The sequence below is a fragment of the Camelina sativa genome, chromosome 19 (genome assembly GCF_030686135.1).
Source record: "Camelina sativa cultivar CO46 ecotype springtype chromosome 19, ASM3068613v1".
NCBI lineage: Eukaryota > Viridiplantae > Streptophyta > Magnoliopsida > Brassicales > Brassicaceae > Camelina > Camelina sativa.
This window is the reverse complement of record NC_141898.1, coordinates 26774969-26796064: the sequence shown is the minus strand read 5'-3', so window position 1 is coordinate 26796064 and position 21096 is coordinate 26774969. Positions and strand designations below refer to the sequence as shown.

The 21096-nt window shown below is 36.6% G+C and overlaps 2 protein-coding genes across 2 annotated transcripts; one reads left to right on the top strand and one right to left on the bottom strand.

Moving 5' to 3' along the window:
* Positions 1-162: 162 nt before the first annotated feature.
* Positions 163-2720, top strand: LOC104766764 (S-alkyl-thiohydroximate lyase SUR1). Its single transcript, XM_010490711.2, has 7 exons — positions 163-695; positions 965-1304; positions 1437-1655; positions 1737-1796; positions 1893-2048; positions 2229-2322; positions 2414-2720. Exons 1-7 carry the CDS (start codon positions 271-273, stop codon positions 2587-2589), a joined length of 1470 nt encoding a protein of 489 aa, XP_010489013.1. The 5' UTR covers positions 163-270; the 3' UTR covers positions 2590-2720.
* A 502-nt stretch (positions 2721-3222) lies between these two features.
* LOC147921084 (uncharacterized) lies at positions 3223-3761 on the bottom strand. Its single transcript, XM_087501623.1, has 2 exons — positions 3468-3761; positions 3223-3376 (listed from the first exon to the last, which is right to left on the bottom strand). Exons 1-2 carry the CDS (start codon positions 3671-3673, stop codon positions 3328-3330), a joined length of 255 nt encoding a protein of 84 aa, XP_087357749.1. The 5' UTR covers positions 3674-3761; the 3' UTR covers positions 3223-3327.
* Between the last annotated feature and the right edge of the window lie 17335 nt (positions 3762-21096).

Sequence of the window (21096 nt, the reverse complement as noted above, 5' to 3'; positions counted from 1 at the left end):
TCATTGATACACACATTTTAAACAAATAAATTGTGATATTCCTTAATTTGGTTACTATACACATAATTGTACTCTACCATATACATTTCTCGGTTAACTAACCGATCCGGTTTTAATTTCCCAACCGTATACTAACCATCCCACCAATTGGACTACTTTTGTGACACGTGATATTAGTTAGTGTTAGGTCTCACCAAGATTTTTTTTTTTTTTTATCACGTTTCATATTTCAAAACTTTGCACTATAATATTTCCTATCGCACTCAAAGTATGTTTTCAAATACTTTTTTTTTTGTTTGCTTGCTTGTTTGGCCTTCTTACAGTGAACAAAGAACTCAAAAGAGAAAAGAGATGAGCGAAGAACAACCGCACGCCAACCTAGTGGTACCCGCGTTTAAAACTGAGAAAGATCCCAAAACGCAGACACAGAATGGTCAAAGTAGCGTTTGGCGTTTCAGCGGAAGCGATAAAGCAGCGAAAGCCTCAACCGTAACGCTGAGAGGTGTCATCTACATGCTCTTCGGCAACTGCAACAAAGACGTCAAAAAGACTATTTTACCCCTCGGCCACGGTGACCCTTCCGTCTACCCTTGCTACCGCACCTGTATCGAAGCCGAAGACGCCGTCGTCGACGCCCTCCGCTCTGGCAAATGCAACTCTTACGGTCCCGGAGCTGGGATTCTCCCCGCAAGACGGTAACTTTATCACTCAAAATCTCGATCTTTCCAATTTAATCACCCAAATCACGATCTGGGTTCTTCGAATTTGATCGTGATCGGAGTCCTTTCCGAGTCAATTTTGACAAGATTTCAACTTTTAAAGCTTTCGCACACTCGTGTCAAATCTTAAAATTGTGTGTTTAAGACCCTACAGTTCAATATGTTTCCAATTAGACCCCGTAAGTTTTTAATTCGATGTATCGATCCACATTTTGTTTGATATTGATTGCTCTGTTGTGAAACAGAGCCGTTGCTGATTACCTGAACCGAGATCTTCCGAACAAGTTAACTCCGGAAGATATATTCCTGACTGCTGGATGCAACCAAGGGATAGAGATCGTGTTCGAATCATTGGCCCGACCAAACGCAAACATCTTGCTCCCACGTCCTGGCTTCCCTCACTACGACGCTCGTGCTGCTTACAGTGGTCTCGAGGTTCGCAAGTTTGATCTTCTTCCCGAGAAAGAGTGGGAGATTGATCTTGAAGGTATCGAAGCCATTGCGGACGAGAACACTGTGGCAGTGGTTGTGATTAACCCCAACAACCCCTGTGGAAATGTCTACTCTCACGACCATCTCAAAAAGGTTTGTATTTTGTATCATTACGCAACAACAACAACAAAAAAAAATGCTCATCTCTCTGATCCATAACTGAGCCAAAGCTTGAAACTTTGAGCCAGTTTTGTTTCGTAGCTCGCTAAAGCTTGCGTTTTTTAGGTTGCAGAGACGGCTCGGAAGCTGGGGATAATGGTGATCTCAGACGAAGTATATGACCAAACTATATTCGGAGACAATCCATTCGTTCCAATGGGGAAGTTCGCATCGATCGTCCCAGTGTTGACACTAGCAGGCATCTCTAAGGGATGGGTTGTTCCCGGATGGAAAATTGGCTGGATCGCGTTGAATGACCCGGAGGGCGTTTTCGAAACCACCAAGGTCTGTTTACTGCTACTTGCCTTTTTAAGATCAGCCCTTGCTCTTGTGTGACAAGCAATCTAACTTTTGTTTGCTGGATAGGTGGCTCAATCCATCAAACAGAGTCTTGACATAACTCCTGACCCTTCCACTATAATTCAGGTTTGTGTGTGTTTTGGAAATATTTTACATAACTCTTCTTTGGACTTTGGGTTCATGACACACTACTGCATGTCTGTCTGTTCCTTTGATATATAGGCTGCACTTCCTGCGATCCTGGAGAAAGCGGATAAAAACTTCTTTGCAAAGAAGAACAAGATACTCAAACATAATGTTGATTTGGTGTGTGATAGGCTCAAGGACATCCCATGTGTCTCCTGTCCCAAGAAACCTGAGTCTTGCACTTACTTATTGGTAAAACTTCTGTAACCTATATACTTCCATTAACGTAGTTAAGATTAGACTAGTGATTCTTGATCCATTTCAGACCGTTACCAGTCTTTCAATCTGATGAATATAGTAGCCATTATCATACATAAAACTCCAAGTTCTTTATTCAAATATATCCGTTTTAACCGTTTTCACTTACTGCAGACAAAGCTGGAGCTGCCATTGATGGATAACATCAAGGACGACACTGATTTCTGCATGAAGCTGGCCAGAGAGGAGAATCTCTTGTTTCTTCCAGGTAAAGTAAATGGAAATTAAGCAGCGTGAATCTTGATTTGAGTTGTTTTGATGCTGAAATGGGGTTTGTGGGGGGGGGGAACGTTTTGTAGGCGAGGCTCTGGGTTTGAAGAACTGGATGAGGATAACCATCGGAGTCGAAGCTCATATGCTTGAGGATGCACTTGAGAGATTAAAGGGTTTCTGTACACGTCATACCAAGAAGACAGAGACAGACACTGACTCACTTCAAGCTTTGAAACTGAGTGATAATAATGTCGAAATATAAGACATATTCAATGATATAAAACATAAGAGGGTGTGTGTGGTCTATGTCCCAATTATGCTATTCGTTTATGCAGATATGCAAGTTCAGATGTTAAATTTGGTATTAATTTGGACACAAACTCATTCTCATAAGGCTTTTTTAGAATTTTTGGAATGCTGCTAATGATCAATCTGTCAAACTACAATTTCTATTGAAAAATATAATTAAGAATCGGAAAATTATTGACAAACTGAGTTTTGCGTCATCTTGAAATAAATCCAAACTCATCTATTTTTACAAGCTAAAATAAACGAGTATATGCATATTTTAACAATATATCACATATTTTTGTAGATCTCATACATTCATATTTTAAAGTTTTGTAATATTTCTTATAAATAGAACGTGTAACAAGTTACATAAGAGGTAGACTAAAGGCTTATCAACCCATAATGTTCAATAAAACCATTCTAAAAGTTATTAAAGCCAATTATTTTATTTCATTAGTGGTACTAGTTTTGTATTATAATATAATTAAATTATTCCCTTATTATTTTTGTATGTAACTTTCTAGGTTTGTTTTCTTTTAACAAAAGTTATTAATCTTTGAGACTTAGATAGCCTGTAAAAACAGATAAGTTTTATGTGTCTTCGTTTTATCAATATTGTTTTTTTTAATTCAATTTTTAACATAAGCATAAAACTTAAATAAATGGTAGACATGATCAACAACAAATCTACTACGAAAATTAATTTGTATCATTCTTCCCTTCCACGAAGTTCCACAGCTGCAACCCCATGTGAGATTCTATTATCCATGCATATACAGATAGACAAATATCATAAAATTAGAACAATACGTAAGTACAAGTACACGTTAAGTTATAAACTTGTAGTACCGTGAGGAACCATGGAGAGGGCCAGGAGGGTTTGGGCCCCCGCATTTGATTTTGCAACGTTCGTAACAATTACCGTCATGTTCATGACACGACTTTGAACAATTGCGAAAACAGCGTTTAAATTCTTCTACACTCCATTTTGCTTCTACTGCCATCACAACAATCACTACCATCATTATCACTACTATAGCATTCCATTTTGCCATCTTTGATTGTCTTAGAATCCTAGAAAAGCAAAAATTTGTTTTTTTTTTTTTATATAATCTTATGACTCTTGTATTATGTTTCAAGGATATAGAACCTCTATTTATAATACATGTTCAAAAAAGTTTGAGTAGATTTTTTTTTGCTGTAGCTTTAATTGATTTAATCTATTAATTTCCTTCATATTTAATAAAAATGATGTGAAATGAAAACATTTTGTTTAACCCTTTGCACTTTTCTTTTCCTTTTCCTTTTACTTTATATAGAAAATTTAGCCTTTAACAAAAGAAAATAAAAATAGATTTAGTAATTAATTACAATTATCACTTCATTTTTTATATTTAATCATTTTGATGTTTAGCCTTTAACAAAAGAAAATCAAAATAGATTTATTATTTAATTACAATTATCACTTCATTTTTTATATTTAATCATTTGTATGTTTTTATATAAATTTTTTTAACATAATGTAATAGTATTTAATTTAGAAATTTGTTAGTTTAATTTATTTATTATAATCTATACTATTAAAGCAAAAGTACTCATGGACCAACTTTTGGACCATGACTTTGTTTTGGTAGTTTTTAAATAAAAAGATTAGTATTCAATAATTATTCATACATTAGTATATCATTGAAATAAAATTCTCTAACCTTTCAAATTAAGTCGGATACGCGGGTCATTTAATACCCGAGAAGTTGACCTGATTTTCTCTTCAAATATTTACAGTTGATTATCAAAATGAAATTAAATCTTGACCACTGATTTTTTCAATGGTTTAATTAAACCATATATTTTGATTTTTGAATCTTACAAAATTGCTTGATTGTCAAGATTTCATTAACTGCAAATCTAAAAAATCTTATGAGATAATTTTGCCTAAATCTTAATCGATTAGAATATTTAATTAAAGAAAACATATACATCAGAATTAAATAAGGAAAACATTTAAATACATAATAAATCAAATCTAAAATTCTGAGTATTTATAAATAAATTAGGAAAAAACAAAAAAAAAAACCAAAAAAATTACAATTAATATTTGTGCATATTTTTCCTCCCAATTTTAGGAACAAATAAATAAATCCAGTTTAATTTTGGAAACAATTATATAATTATAATTTAAAAATAAAAATTAAATTATTTTAAAAGGTATTTTAAAATAGTAAAGAATTCATTATAGCCTTAATAATATAAAGTTAATTAATATATAAGATATGTGAAATTAATAAAAATAAATTCATATTTATTTTAATGGATATATAAATATATCTAAAATCAACTTATTTATAAATACTCCCTAAAACACAAAATATGCAAGAATTATCTTTAAAAAGATCTTATGTAACTAATATATTTTCTAATCATAAATAAAAATAATATATATTTATGAAAATAAAGTATTTCATGTATTACATGTGTTGTTTAAATAAATTTATAAAATATTCATTTTTAAGAAACAAAAAAAAGCAAAGCAATTTAAATTTATATTTGTATTTCCAAATAGTAATTACCCTAAATAAGTATTTAAAACTCTAAAATTTAATAATTACAATTGGTTGATTATATTGTATTGCTAGATATTTATGCAAAATTGAATATAAATAAGTAGATTTTTAATTTATTTACTATGAACAATCTTCTATTACAGAAAAAAATAAATTATATATAAAAAAATGTGAGAAAGCACAAAATTTAGTTATGTTCTTACCCAAAATTTTTGGATGATAAAAATTTTCTAATAGTTAATTAATTAAAAGAGGGACAGAAAAAAATTTACGGGTAGGGAAGAGATGAAACAGCACGGGACAGGACAAGACGAGATGGGACGAGATGTCTTTGCCATTCTAAAATAGTTATGTATAGGTTATAAATACGTGCAATAGTCCAAACTAAATCCAAATTAAAATATGATATTTGGATTTAATACTTACAAGTATACGCTTAAAAACTGCAAACGATCATTGTATATTTGTTATCGTGCAAAGGATTAACGATGTCTAAACAACGTACTTATCTAAATATGTTTTAACAATTACCATGTAAGTAAACTAAATATACTACTCAACACTATTTAAAATTCTGAAATTATAAAAAAACACATAAACCGAAGCATTTTATGCATTCGAAATATTCATAAATTAATTACAATATGTGACATCCCGTGCTGTAGCACAGCGTATCACTTAGGAATAGAAGTATAATAAGACAAACGAGAAATGGAAGACCAGACCACAACGTGCCTTGAACTTGTACATCGTGAATTCGGAATAGTGGACCAGAGACAAGCCTATTGGGCCTCGGTTTAAAAGAAAGGCCCATGTTCTAGGTTGTTCTCGGTAACGGTCATATGAAGCCAGTCAACACTCAGTCTTTGTCACTTAGCTAAAGATAGAAGGAAGATGAGTCAGATCCTAAGTGGATGGCTAAAGATATAAGAGTTAGAAACTTGATAGGTATGAGCGTGACTGATATGGTGTTAAGGAAGATTATGAAGAACAAGTCTGCACAAGGGATGTGGGATGCGTTAGAGTCACAATATCAAGACAAGTCACTGCCAAACTGGTTCTATCTTAAGCACCAGTTTTACACTTTCAGAATGGAAGAAGACAAGAACCTAGACAAGAATCTGGATGTGTTCAACAAACTCGTCTAAGACTTGGCGAGTCTCGAGGTGGAGCTAAATGATGAGGATCAGTCTGTTATTCTCCTAAACAGTCTACCATCACATTTTGCTCAACTAGTTCATATGTTAAAGTACAAAGGTGGAAAAGAAACTATCACTTTGAAGGAGATTGTTCAGTCGGCTTACTCTGTAGAAACGGAGATGAAGCAAAAGGGAAATTACTTAACAAATACAAGCGGGGAAGGTCTCTTTGTTAAGCAAAAACCCAAGTTTGAGAAGAAGGCAAATCCCAAAGCGAAGCAACAGAACAAAGGCAAAGAAAAAGCTAAAACTAAGAAGATATGTTGGGTTTGCAGAGCTGAGGGATATTTTAAGAAGGATTGTCCGAAGAAGGGTCAGGCTGAAGCTGACATCGGACAAGGTGTTGACTCGGAGCCTATGATGTTGACTGCCTCAGAGACACATGTAAGAAGCGGGTGGATTCTTGATTCATGCTACTCGTATCATTTAACATACATGAAGGATCTAATGTACGACCTAGAAGAGATAAATGGAGGGAAGATATTGATGGGAAATGATTCTTACTGCGAGATCATAGCTATAGGGAAAGTCAAAATTGTCAATTATGACAACACCGTTGTTATTCTGACAAAGGTCAGATACTCACCAAATGCTAAGAGAAATCTGATATCGCTTGGACAACTGGAGTCACAAGGCTATTGGTTTCAGTCGAGAAATTTCAGATTAAAGGTTTTCATTGGAGAAAAGATAGCTCTAGCAGGTGATGATAAAGACACTCTCTATATTCTAGATGGAAAGGCAGTAATGGAGCAAGCAAATACAGCGATCAAGAATGGAGATAAGACTATGCTCTGGCATAGCAGGTTGGGATACATAAATGAAAAGAGTTTACAACTATTAGCTAAGAAGGAGATTATCAAGACAAAAGATATTTCAGAGCTAAAACATTGTGAGCACTGCATTCTAGGGAAGTGTCACAAACTATCCTACCAGACTGGGAAGCATACATCAAAGGAGAAGTTGGAGTATGTTCATTCAGATCTCTGGGGATCTCCGAATGTCACTCCGAGCTTGTCAAAATGTCAGTACTACATTTCATTTGTAGATGACTTCTCAAGAAAGGTATGGGTTTATTTCTTAAGGACCAAGGATGAAGATTTCAGCAAATTTGTAGAGTGGAAGGCGTATGTTGAAAACCAGAGTGGAATAAAGCTAAAGACTCTAAGACCAAATAATGGTCTAGAGTATTGCAACAAAATGTTCGAGGATTGGTATTCAGAGACACAGGACATGTCCATACACTCCTCAACAAAATGGAGTTGTGGAAAGGTTAAACAAGACCATACTAGAGAAGGTTAGACGCTTATTTATTGAGTGAAACCGGCTTAAGCGAGACATTTTGGGCAGAAGCAACGTCAACTGTGGTGTATATGATAAATAAAACACCATCTACTCCTCTGAATTTTGAAGTACATGAGCAAGTCAGGACAGAGTCAAAACCAGACTATGAATATATGAAGATGTTTGGATGTTTGGTATACTATCATTTGGATCAAGGAAAACTTAAGTCAAGGGCAAAGAAGGGAATCTTCATAAGATACTCACAAGGAGTTAAATGTTACAGAATATGGAGTCATGAAGAAAGAAAATGTGTCATAAGCAGAGATGTCACATTTTGGGAAGACACTCTCTACAAGGATATAGTAAGAAAATAGTCAACAGAAAAGGAAAAGGTTGATGTCGTCCTACCAGGAGAAACTCGAGAAACGGAGAACCTAAGAGAGCAAGGTGAGTCTTCAGCTGGAGGTGGAGCTCATCGTGAGTCAGAAGCTGAAAAGGATTCAAGTCAAGAGCTTGGGTTAACAAGATCACCATCAAACCTAGAAACCTATCTCCTGACCAGAGATAGAGAAAGAAGAGTTATCAAACCACCGAGCAGATTCGAAGACTATGATGTAGCTGCCTATGCTCTTACCATGGCAGAACTGATTGAGATTAAAGAACCAAAGATATTCCAGGAAGCTATGGAAAGTAAACATAAGCTAGAATGGAGTGGAGGAGCTGATGAAGAAATGCATCACATGACAAGAATCAAACTTGGAGACTGATTGAAAGACCAGAAAGACAAAAGGTTATAGGATGCAAATGGGTATCCAAGCTAAAACCAAGAATCTTGGGAGTTGAAGAACCAAGATTCAAGGCTAGGTTGGTGGCAAAGGGTTACGCTCAGGTTGAAGGGATTGACGACAATGAAGTTTTTTCCCCATTAGTAAATCCCACCACCATCAGGCTAATGCTATCGATATTTGTCAAGGGAGACCTCGAACTGGAACAGTTAGATGTTAAGACAGCTTTCTTACATGGAAAGCATGAAGAAAGAATTCTCATGGAGCAACCCGAAGGGTACTACCAAGGAGAAAACAAGGTTTGTTTGCTCTAGAAATCTCTTTATGGCTTTAAACAGTCTCCAAGGCAGTGGAATTGGAGGTTCGATAGTTTTATGAAGGATCAGAAGTTCACTAGAAGTGAATATGATTCATGCGTGTATTTTAATTGTTATGGTGAAGGAGAGTATGTCTATCTACTGCTCTATGTAGATGGCATGCTAGTGGCGGCTAAAGAGCTTGAAGAAATCAAGAAGATAAATGAAATATTGAACAAGGAGTTTGACATGAAAGATTTAGGACCAGCAAGGTGAATTCTGAGGATGGACATCATCAAAGACATGAAACAAGGAACTCTGATTCTATCTCAGAAGCAATACATCGAAAAGGTCCTAAGAAGTTTTGGTATATCTAATTCTAACCCAGTTCAAACTCCCTTGGGTTGCCATTTCAGACTCTCTAGTACTTCTACCAAAGATAAATCAGAAATGGAGTTCAAGATGAGAGGCATACATTATTCAAGCGCTGTGGGAAGCATCATGTACGCAATGGTTGGATCGCGACTAGACATTGGTCATGTTGTTGGCCTGGTAAGCCGATTCATGAGTTCACCTAACACACAACATTGGGAAGCAGTTAGGTGGATATTAAGGTATCTAAGTACAAGTTCAGACTGTTAGTTAACTTTCAAGAGATCTAACGAGTTTGAAGTAGTAGGATTTTGCAACAGTGATTACGCCACTGGCCTGGACAGAAGAAGATCTATTACCAGCTATGCTTTCCAAGTCGGAGGGAACACGGTCAGCTGGCGATCGGGTCTGCAAAAGATTGTAGCCTTTTCATCGACAGAGGCGGAATATATGGCGTTAGCAGAAGCAGTGAAGGAAACATTATGGCTTAAGAGAATTACCTGTGAGTTGGTCTTTCCTCAGAAGACTGCAGAGATTTTCTGTGACTCACAAAGCGCCATCTGTTTAGCCAAGAACAGTGTCTTCCACGAGAGGACGAAGCACATCTAGACTCGGTATCATTTCATCAGAGATGTGACTGAAGAAGGAGATCTAGTTGTGACTAAGATTGATACCAAAATCAATCCAGCCGACATGCTCACCAAGTCCTTACCGGTAAAGAAGTTTGAGGATGGAAGGAGTGATCTGAGAGTACTTAGACACTGAAACTTGCTCGAAGTGAGCTAGGGCTTCGAGTGGAATGTCGAAGCAACCGAAAGGACAGGAAGAGGTTCCTTCGGGTGTTATGTCAAAACATGATCGATGTGGAGAATGTGAGTTTTGGTCCAGTTCCAAATAGTGAACCAGAGACAAGCCTATTGGGCCTTGGTTTAAAAGAAAGGCCCATGTTCTAGGTTTTTCTCGGTAATGGTCATATGAAGCCAGTCAACACTCAGTATTTGTCAATTAGCTGAAGCGTACGGGTTCATTGCTACGCTGGCGGAGATAAGGTTCGATTCACGTAGGTTTCGTGACCTTGCAAGGGTGCATCATCAAGCTGTATAAATACAGAGTAAGAGTGAGGTGACGGCAAGACAGAGCGTGTATTACAAGCAGGATAGATCTAGAGATTGAGAGAAGAGAGAACTTAGCTTCTTCTTCTCGGTTGTATAGGCTCTCTAGAGATCTTTTACATCATCCTAGTCTCTTATAATTGGTTATTTGCAATATATAAAACTTTGTGAGCTAGTTAATAAGCTCACCAAGACGTACCTTGGTCACTTTGACCTTGGGATTTTGTTAATCCGTGTGTCGTTTATTCCCTTCTCTGCTTTTATTTCTTATTTCTTCCACAAACAAACAAAAACACAAGATAAGCATTCGGTTGGTTCAAGAAGTTAAAACTCTTACATGAACTAACTCATCTTCAGTCCCACACGTGCCTTGCATGTGCTTATCAGCAGCGTAAGAAGAGGCTCGAAGCCCCACCCGCACGAAGAGACCTTTTTCACTTGAAGACGAACATATGGATCCAGATGAACACCCAACACCTTCTTGGCTCTGATGTAATAATATTCTTATAACTCATGCAGTTTCTCTGCTCTATCTTTTGTGTTTATTCATAGAGCTGCCAATATGGCAGCTGACTCTATTGCCAAAGCAGCCCTTGATGCACTCGCTGTATCTACCTCCTCTGCTGACTGTTGGAGTGACGAACCTTTAATCTTTTTAATGAAAATCTGTTTTTTCCCAAAAAAAAGAAATAATATTTTTTAATTTTCGAGGTTGTTAAATTTCGTGTGTTATGCAAATCATGTTGGAAGAGCTTTGCTACGTGTAGTCCTGGGCAAATAAACCAAACCGAATGGACCGAACCGAAACCGAACCGAAACCGAACCAAAATTTTGGTTTCGGTTCAGGTATGGTTAGTGGACAATAACCGATTGGATAGTGTTTCAATTATCCATGGATATCGGTTATTAACCGAACCGAACCGATATCCATTAGGTTATCTGAATCAAACCGAACTCATATTAAAATTATGTTTTAGCCGAGAATCAAACTTGAGTCCCTTGCAAATTTGAGCATGCAAAGAGGCCATTGCACCACGTCGAAGTTTTGATATTTCAATACGTTTTAATTTAGATAAGATAATAAAAATTAAACTAAAAAACCAAACCAATATCATATATATTTAGACCAAAATACCATAATATTTTAAATAAATCTAACATCTAGAAGTTTTTAGATATATTTGTTAATGTTGTAAAACACTTGGAGTGGATCTTCCATAACCGGCCCATACACGGCCCATACACGGCCTATGTACGTCCAAGACCATAAGGCCTATCGACCACCTCCTCTTAGTCTAAGTCGGTTTAGTCCTAATGTATTAAGGCTTTGTCTTTCACTATATATATGTATGATTATTGAACATAATGAATAAGAATAAGAAGAGAAAACCTCCTTTGATTTCTCTAGTTTACAACACGTTATCAGCACGACTTGTTCTAAACTCCAACTGAGAAAATTCCTAAAACCCTAAAGCCGCCACCGCAAATCTCTTGTACGTTCAAGATCAAAAACGGAGGAGAAGTTCGTGGCCTGTTCGTGATTGTTGCTTGTTCGTGACCAGTTTGAGGTTCGTTGCTAGTTCGTGATCAAGTTCAAAGTTAAATCCGAGGTCTTTATCTCCCGGATCAATTCCAGTCAACCTCAAACGGTGTAAGATAAATAAATCGAACTCATGGGACATAGATATACATCGAACCTGATCTTAAATCTATAAGAACCCTAAAATCTACAAGTAAACAATCAACAAACAAAAACCCTAAGCTTTGAATTCCTAAAACCTTAAAACCCTAAAACTTTAAAATCTGATTGTTTGAGGTTTAGGATTGCTTAGATTGATTGCAATTGCACTAATTATACCATGTTTAAAATGTGGTTATTGTTGATTGCTTGCTTGAAAGTTGTTTGCATGAGAACCTTAGAACTAGAAACCTAAAATCGAATTTCATAGAGAAAATATTAATCCGTTTGTTCTAAGTTTAAATCCGATTGTTCTTGGTTGTTTGTTTAAAATTAAAATCCTAAAATCAATCCCTAAAATCGGAATCCTAGAGAAAATCTAGCTCCTTAAAATTTTGTCATTATCATGTTTAAAGAAAAAGGAAAATTTAAGAAAAAGGAAATTTTATCTAAGAAAAAGGAACATTGCTAAAACCTGAAATTATGTGCATATTTCCTGTTCATACTAGAATTTATCTAGGATTGTTTTTCATGCATATTAGCCACGAAATTATGAATAAAGGCAAGGCATGTTTTGGTCTCAAATACCGCATGACCTAAGTTTAAATTGATGGCATGGTTCGGTCTCAAATACCGCATGTCCTAGTATAATATTGATTGCATGGTTCGGTCTCAATTACCGCATGCTAATGATCATATGCATGTCTTGTATTGTGTAGATGGCAAAGCTAAACAATCTCCAATATAATGCCCTTAATGTCTCTAGAGACAATTACTTAGGGCATCATTAATGGGAGAACTTTTTTTTGTGTTCTTAGATTAAATATATAGTGAAAATAATGTTAGATCAGTTGTTAAGATCATAGGTAAAAAAAATGGGAGAACTAATTATGGTGTTCTTAGAATAAAGATATAGTGAAATAATATTCATAAACATTTTATAAATTATAAAAACTTATAAAATAACATTTAAATTGCTTACTTATATAAAAGCAATTGTATACTTATAAATTAATATAATATTCATAAACATTTTACAAATTATAAAAACTTATAAAATAACATTTAAATTGCTTACTTATATAAAAGCAATTGTATACTTATAAATTAATATAATATTCATAAACATTTTACAAATTATAAAAACTTATAAAATAACATTTAAATTGCTTACTTATATAAAAGCAATTGTATACTTATAAATTAATATAATATTCTTAAACATTTTACAAATTATAAAAACTTATAAAATAACATTTAAATTGCATACTTATATAAAAGCAATTATATACTTATAAATTAATATAATATTCTTAAACATATTACAATTATAAAAACTTATAAATTAACATTTAAATTGCTTACTTATATAAATAAAATATTTTCTTTTTTTCCAAAAAATCTCGTCCAATCACATGAAGCCACGTCAAATAAGAACTGGGCTTAAATCAGTTCTACATTAAGAACTAAAAAAAGTGTTCTAAGCCACTATTCATTATTTTTATAATTTTTTTGGGCTTAGAACACCCTTGGTGTTCTCCCATTAATGATGGTCTTACAATGGGCATTGGACACTAAGATCAACCTGAAACAAAAGACCTATGCGAATGCATTGAGGATGAGTATGATTGCACTGAAAAGAATAAGTATAAGGCGATATTACATATACGCCATCATCTTGCTGAGAGTCTCAAGAACCAGTACCTTACCATAGAAGATACTCTTGAGCTTTGGACAGAGTTGAAAAACAGATATGGACACCAATAGACGGTGCTCCTACAAAAGGCTCAATTCGATTGGAAAAACCTAAAGATCCAGGATTTTAAATCCGTGGATGAGTATAACTCAGAGCTATTTAAGATAGTCTCAATCTTGAAGTTATGTGGTACTGAGGTTACAAAGGAGGACTTGCTAGAGAAGACATTCTCTGCCTTTCACACTAATAACATACTGCTTCAGCAACAATATCGTGAAAAGGGTTTTAAAACTTATGCAAGCCTCATCTCTTGTTTGCTACTTGTCGAGCAAAACAATTAGCTATTGTTGATGAACAGTGCTGTGAGGCTTCCTGGATCTACCCCCTTACCAGAAGCTCACAAGGTTGACATGCTAAGAAAGAGCCTAAAGAGCCCAAGGAAATTAAAGAGACCAACTACGTCCATAGAGATAAGTATCACGGCCATGGCCGTGGTAGAGGACGTGGTGGTCGTGGCCAGTACCAAGGAAACCAATCTGATGGTTATGGCCGTGGGAACCGATCCGACTTCGGTCGTGGTCGTGGTAGAGGCTGCAGAATTTTCAAACCGCAACATAAGACTAAATCGGTTTGTCACCGATGTGGTATGGTAAATCATTGGGCTAAGACATGCAGGACATCTAAGCATCTTATTGATCTCTATCAAGAGAATTTGAAAAAGAATCCATAAGCTAACCTGGTTCATCTAGAAGGTGAAGGAGATTTCGACCATGAGAATGATGACCAATTGGATTATGAAACTTTTGATTGCCTAAGAGAGGATAATTAAATTTTTTATTCGTTGTATTGATTTATTTTAATTATCTATATTTTATGACTTTCAATTTTATTGAATTATTATTTTGGTTCAAATTCAATTATTTTATTTCCTTCAATATAAAATCATTTGTTTATGTTTAAAACATAAATTCTTGTCCATTTGAGAAATGGCTAAGGACAAGAATATAATTGTGGTGGATAGTGGATTAAGCCACACAATTTTGAAAGATAAGAGATATTTTGCAAAATCTCATTATGAAAAATGCCAATATTAGCATAATAGCGGGTATAGTAAGTTTAATTGAAGGCTACGGCCAAACACATATTTTATTACCAAATGGCACACATCTTGAACTAACTGAGGCCCTATATTCACCCAGTTCAAAGAGAAGCTTATTGAGTTTTAAAGACATTCGTTTGAATGGTCTACATGTTGAAACTAAGGGTGAAGGAAACCAAGAGTTCCTATATATTACTGAAATCACCAAGGACTTAAAAAAGTCCTAGAGACTATACCCGCACTAGCCACTGGTCTTTACCATGCTAAGATTAATATGATAGAGGCTAATTTGGCAATGAATAAAATGTTCAATGAACAATTCACTTTATGGCATGACCGGCTTGGCCATCCGGGTTCGAACATGATGCGTAAGCTAATAATAAATTCAAATGGGCACACTCTAAAAGAGAGAAGAGTTATTCCTAAGAATCTCATGTGTGTAGCATGTACACAAGGGAAACTCATTATAAGGCCATCACCAGTCAAAGTAATTAAAGAGATTTTCCACTTAAGACTATACGTCTCGACAATGCTGGTGAATTTACATCCCAAGCGTTTAATGAATATTGTATGTTCATGGGGGTAAGTGTGGAACATCCCGTGGCACATGTACATACACAAAATGGATTAGATGAATCCTTTGTTAAACGTATTCAATTAATTGCTCGACCATTACTCCTAAGGTTGAAGCTTCTTGTGTCGGTTTGGGGACACGCAATATTACATGCATCAGAACTTATACGCATCAGGCCATCTAGTGAGCATAAATATTCGCCATCCCAATTACTAACGGATCATGAGCCAGACATATCCCATCTATAGACATTTAGGTATGCCGTTTTATGTACCGATTGCACCATCACAGAGAACAAAGATGGGATCTTAAATGAGGATGGGAATATATGTTGGATATGATTCTCCCACCATAATTAAGTATCTTGAGCCAACTACGGGTGATTTATTTAAGGCCAGATACGTGGATTGTCAGTTTGCTGAATCCAAATTTCCTATGTTGGGTGGAGAGAATAACAAGCTGGTCAAAGAATTATCATGGAATCAAACATCCTTAAATTGGCAAGATCCTCGGACTCTAGCATGTGAGGCAGAGGTCCAAAAGATTATACATTTGCAAAAGCTAGCTATTCAATTGCCAGATTCCTTTGCTGACCCAAAGAGAATAACAAAATCGTACATACCATCTTGTAATGCACCAGTATGTATTGATGTTCAAAAGGAACACAATAATCAAGTTGCTACATAGTCTAAGGCCTGTTTGAAACGTGGTAGGCCATTAGGTTCCAAAGATACGAACCCTCGGAAATCTAAGAAAGGTGCAAATCAAACCGAGGTTAAGGAAATTACAGACATGGCCGCGGTAAATCCTAAGGTACCGAATGAGGTTTGGGACGTTGAACCTCAAGGACCTGAAGGTATTGATAATAATGAGATCTCAATCAATTATATCATGTCTGGAATACAATGGAACCGTAAAGATGTCGACATCGATGATGTATTTGCTTATAAGGTAGCACTTGAAATAAATGAGGATCATGAACCCACGTCCATATTAGAGTGCACTCAAAGTTCAGAATGATTAAAATGGAAAGAAGCCATTGACGTGGAGTTAAATTCATTAAAGAAAAGGAATGTGTTTGGTCTGATCTTAAGGACACCATTCGATATAAAGCCAGTTGGACACAAATGGGTCTTTGTAAGAAAGAGAAATGAGAATAATGAAATCGTGAGATATAATGCACGGCTTGTAGCACAAGGATTCTCTCAAAGACCAGGAATAGATTATGAGGAGACATACTCCCCTGTGATGGATGCAACGACTTTTAGACATTTAATAAGTCTGGCTATAAGAGAAAAACTGGATTTGCGGTTAATGGATGTTGTAACCGCATACTTATATGGTCCACTGGATTATGAAATTTATATGAGATTACCAGAGGGTATTGAGCTCAAAGATAAGAATGGTTCTCGAGAACAATACTGCATAAGGCTAAACAAATCCCTTTATGGACTGAAACAAAGTGGGCGTATGTGGTACAATAGACTAAGTGAGTACCTAGCCAAAGAGGGCTATAAGAATGATCCCATCAGTCCATGTATTTTTATAAAGAAGTTTGCAAACAAAGGGTTTGTAATCATAGCAGTATATGAGGATGATTTGAATATCCTAGGAACCTCTAGGGAAATCGCCCAAACAGTTGATTATCTCAAGAAAGAGTTTGAAATGAAAGACCTAGGTAAAACTAAGTTCTGTTTGGGATTGCAGCTTGAGTACATAGATAATGGAATCCTTGTGCATCAAATGGCATATACTGAAAAGGTACTCAAGAGGTTTAATATGGACCAAGCTCACCCATTGACTAGCCCAATGGTTGTAAGGAGCCTTGATTTGGATAAAGATCCTTTTGGTCCAAAGAAGGACGATGAAGAAGTTCTCGGTCCGGAAGTACCATACCTCAGTGCTATAGGAGCGTTAATGTTCTTGGCTAGCCACACTAGACCGGACATATGTTTTGCCGTGAACCTCCTAGCAAGATTTAGCTCTTGTCCGACCCAAAGGCACTGGAACGGTATCAAACATGTATTACGTTACCTACAAGGGACGACAGATTTGGGTTTATATTATACTAACTATAACAAAGAAGGTTTAGTTGGTTTTGCTGATGCATGTTACTTATCGGATCCACATAATTCAAAGTCTTAAACCGGCTATGTGTTTACACACGGTGGTACCGCAATTTCGTGGCGTTCTATGAATCAAAGCATTGTGGCCACTTCATCTAATCACGTGGAGATTCTAGCAATTCATGAAGCCAGCCGTGAATGTGTTTGGTTGAGAACGATGATTCAACATATCAAGACAGATTGTGGTATGACCGACGATAAGGAAGCAACGGTTATATATGAGGACAATACGGCCTGCATCGCACAACTCAAGGAAGGATATATTAAGGGAGATCGGACGAAGCACATATTACCGAAATTCTTCTTCACACATGAACTACAAAAGGCCGGAGAAGTTCAAGTGGTACAAGACAAAAGATATTTCAGAGCTAAAACATTGTGAGCACTGCATTCTAGGGAAGTGTCACAAACTATCCTACCAGACTGGGAAGCATACATCAAAGGAGAAGTTGGAGTATGTTCATTCAGATCTCTGGGGATCTCCGAATGTCACTCCGAGCTTGTCAAAATGTCAGTACTACATTTCATTTGTAGATGACTTCTCAAGAAAGGTATGGGTTTATTTCTTAAGGACCAAGGATGAAGATTTCAGCAAATTTGTAGAGTGGAAGGCGTATGTTGAAAACCAGAGTGGAATAAAGCTAAAGACTCTAAGACCAAATAATGGTCTAGAGTATTGCAACAAAATGTTCGAGGATTGGTATTCAGAGACACAGGACATGTCCATACACTCCTCAACAAAATGGAGTTGTGGAAAGGTTAAACAAGACCATACTAGAGAAGGTTAGACGCTTATTTATTGAGTGAAACCGGCTTAAGCGAGACATTTTGGGCAGAAGCAACGTCAACTGTGGTGTATATGATAAATAAAACACCATCTACTCCTCTGAATTTTGAAGTACATGAGCAAGTCAGGACAGAGTCAAAACCAGACTATGAATATATGAAGATGTTTGGATGTTTGGTATACTATCATTTGGATCAAGGAAAACTTAAGTCAAGGGCAAAGAAGGGAATCTTCATAAGATACTCACAAGGAGTTAAATGTTACAGAATATGGAGTCATGAAGAAAGAAAATGTGTCATAAGCAGAGATGTCACATTTTGGGAAGACACTCTCTACAAGGATATAGTAAGAAAATAGTCAACAGAAAAGGAAAAGGTTGATGTCGTCCTACCAGGAGAAACTCGAGAAACGGAGAACCTAAGAGAGCAAGGTGAGTCTTCAGCTGGAGGTGGAGCTCATCGTGAGTCAGAAGCTGAAAAGGATTCAAGTCAAGAGCTTGGGTTAACAAGATCACCATCAAACCTAGAAACCTATCTCCTGACCAGAGATAGAGAAAGAAGAGTTATCAAACCACCGAGCAGATTCGAAGACTATGATGTAGCTGCCTATGCTCTTACCATGGCAGAACTGATTGAGATTAAAGAACCAAAGATATTCCAGGAAGCTATGGAAAGTAAACATAAGCTAGAATGGAGTGGAGGAGCTGATGAAGAAATGCATCACATGACAAGAATCAAACTTGGAGACTGATTGAAAGACCAGAAAGACAAAAGGTTATAGGATGCAAATGGGTATCCAAGCTAAAACCAAGAATCTTGGGAGTTGAAGAACCAAGATTCAAGGCTAGGTTGGTGGCAAAGGGTTACGCTCAGGTTGAAGGGATTGACGACAATGAAGTTTTTTCCCCATTAGTAAATCCCACCACCATCAGGCTAATGCTATCGATATTTGTCAAGGGAGACCTCGAACTGGAACAGTTAGATGTTAAGACAGCTTTCTTACATGGAAAGCATGAAGAAAGAATTCTCATGGAGCAACCCGAAGGGTACTACCAAGGAGAAAACAAGGTTTGTTTGCTCTAGAAATCTCTTTATGGCTTTAAACAGTCTCCAAGGCAGTGGAATTGGAGGTTCGATAGTTTTATGAAGGATCAGAAGTTCACTAGAAGTGAATATGATTCATGCGTGTATTTTAATTGTTATGGTGAAGGAGAGTATGTCTATCTACTGCTCTATGTAGATGGCATGCTAGTGGCGGCTAAAGAGCTTGAAGAAATCAAGAAGATAAATGAAATATTGAACAAGGAGTTTGACATGAAAGATTTAGGACCAGCAAGGTGAATTCTGAGGATGGACATCATCAAAGACATGAAACAAGGAACTCTGATTCTATCTCAGAAGCAATACATCGAAAAGGTCCTAAGAAGTTTTGGTATATCTAATTCTAACCCAGTTCAAACTCCCTTGGGTTGCCATTTCAGACTCTCTAGTACTTCTACCAAAGATAAATCAGAAATGGAGTTCAAGATGAGAGGCATACATTATTCAAGCGCTGTGGGAAGCATCATGTACGCAATGGTTGGATCGCGACTAGACATTGGTCATGTTGTTGGCCTGGTAAGCCGATTCATGAGTTCACCTAACACACAACATTGGGAAGCAGTTAGGTGGATATTAAGGTATCTAAGTACAAGTTCAGACTGTTAGTTAACTTTCAAGAGATCTAACGAGTTTGAAGTAGTAGGATTTTGCAACAGTGATTACGCCACTGGCCTGGACAGAAGAAGATCTATTACCAGCTATGCTTTCCAAGTCGGAGGGAACACGGTCAGCTGGCGATCGGGTCTGCAAAAGATTGTAGCCTTTTCATCGACAGAGGCGGAATATATGGCGTTAGCAGAAGCAGTGAAGGAAACATTATGGCTTAAGAGAATTACCTGTGAGTTGGTCTTTCCTCAGAAGACTGCAGAGATTTTCTGTGACTCACAAAGCGCCATCTGTTTAGCCAAGAACAGTGTCTTCCACGAGAGGACGAAGCACATCTAGACTCGGTATCATTTCATCAGAGATGTGACTGAAGAAGGAGATCTAGTTGTGACTAAGATTGATACCAAAATCAATCCAGCCGACATGCTCACCAAGTCCTTACCGGTAAAGAAGTTTGAGGATGGAAGGAGTGATCTGAGAGTACTTAGACACTGAAACTTGCTCGAAGTGAGCTAGGGCTTCGAGTGGAATCATAGTATTTTTATAAAGAAGTTTGCAAACAAAGGGTTTGTAATCATAGCAGTATATGAGGATGATTTGAATATCCTAGGAACCTCTAGGGAAATCGCCCAAACAGTTGATTATCTCAAGAAAGAGTTTGAAATGAAAGACCTAGGTAAAACTAAGTTCTGTTTGGGATTGCAGCTTGAGTACATAGATAATGGAATCCTTGTGCATCAAATGGCATATACTGAAAAGGTACTCAAGAGGTTTAATATGGACCAAGCTCACCCATTGACTAGCCCAATGGTTGTAAGGAGCCTTGATTTGGATAAAGATCCTTTTGGTCCAAAGAAGGACGATGAAGAAGTTCTCGGTCCGGAAGTACCATACCTCAGTGCTATAGGAGCGTTAATGTTCTTGGCTAGCCACACTAGACCGGACATATGTTTTGCCGTGAACCTCCTAGCAAGATTTAGCTCTTGTCCGACCCAAAGGCACTGGAACGGTATCAAACATGTATTACGTTACCTACAAGGGACGACAGATTTGGGTTTATATTATACTAACTATAACAAAGAAGGTTTAGTTGGTTTTGCTGATGCATGTTACTTATCGGATCCACATAATTCAAAGTCTTAAACCGGCTATGTGTTTACACACGGTGGTACCGCAATTTCGTGGCGTTCTATGAATCAAAGCATT

What these genes read in the sequence shown, in the direction of transcription:
- LOC104766764 (XM_010490711.2), top strand. Translation starts at nt 271, where the DNA reads ATGTTTTCAAATACTTTTTTTTTTGTTTGCTTGCTTGTTTGGCCTTCT. An exon ending in GGGATTCTCCCCGCAAGACG is followed by an intron (nt 696 to 964) that starts GTAACTTTATCA and finishes GTTGTGAAACAG; the next exon opens with AGCCGTTGCTGATTACCTGA. An exon ending in CTCACGACCATCTCAAAAAG is followed by an intron (nt 1,305 to 1,436) that starts GTTTGTATTTTG and finishes TGCGTTTTTTAG; the next exon opens with GTTGCAGAGACGGCTCGGAA.
- LOC147921084 (XM_087501623.1), bottom strand. Translation starts at nt 3,673, where the DNA reads ATGGCAAAATGGAATGCTATAGTAGTGATAATGATGGTAGTGATTGTT. An exon ending in CCTCTCCATGGTTCCTCACG is followed by an intron (nt 3,377 to 3,467) that starts GTACTACAAGTT and finishes CATGGATAATAG; the next exon opens with AATCTCACATGGGGTTGCAG.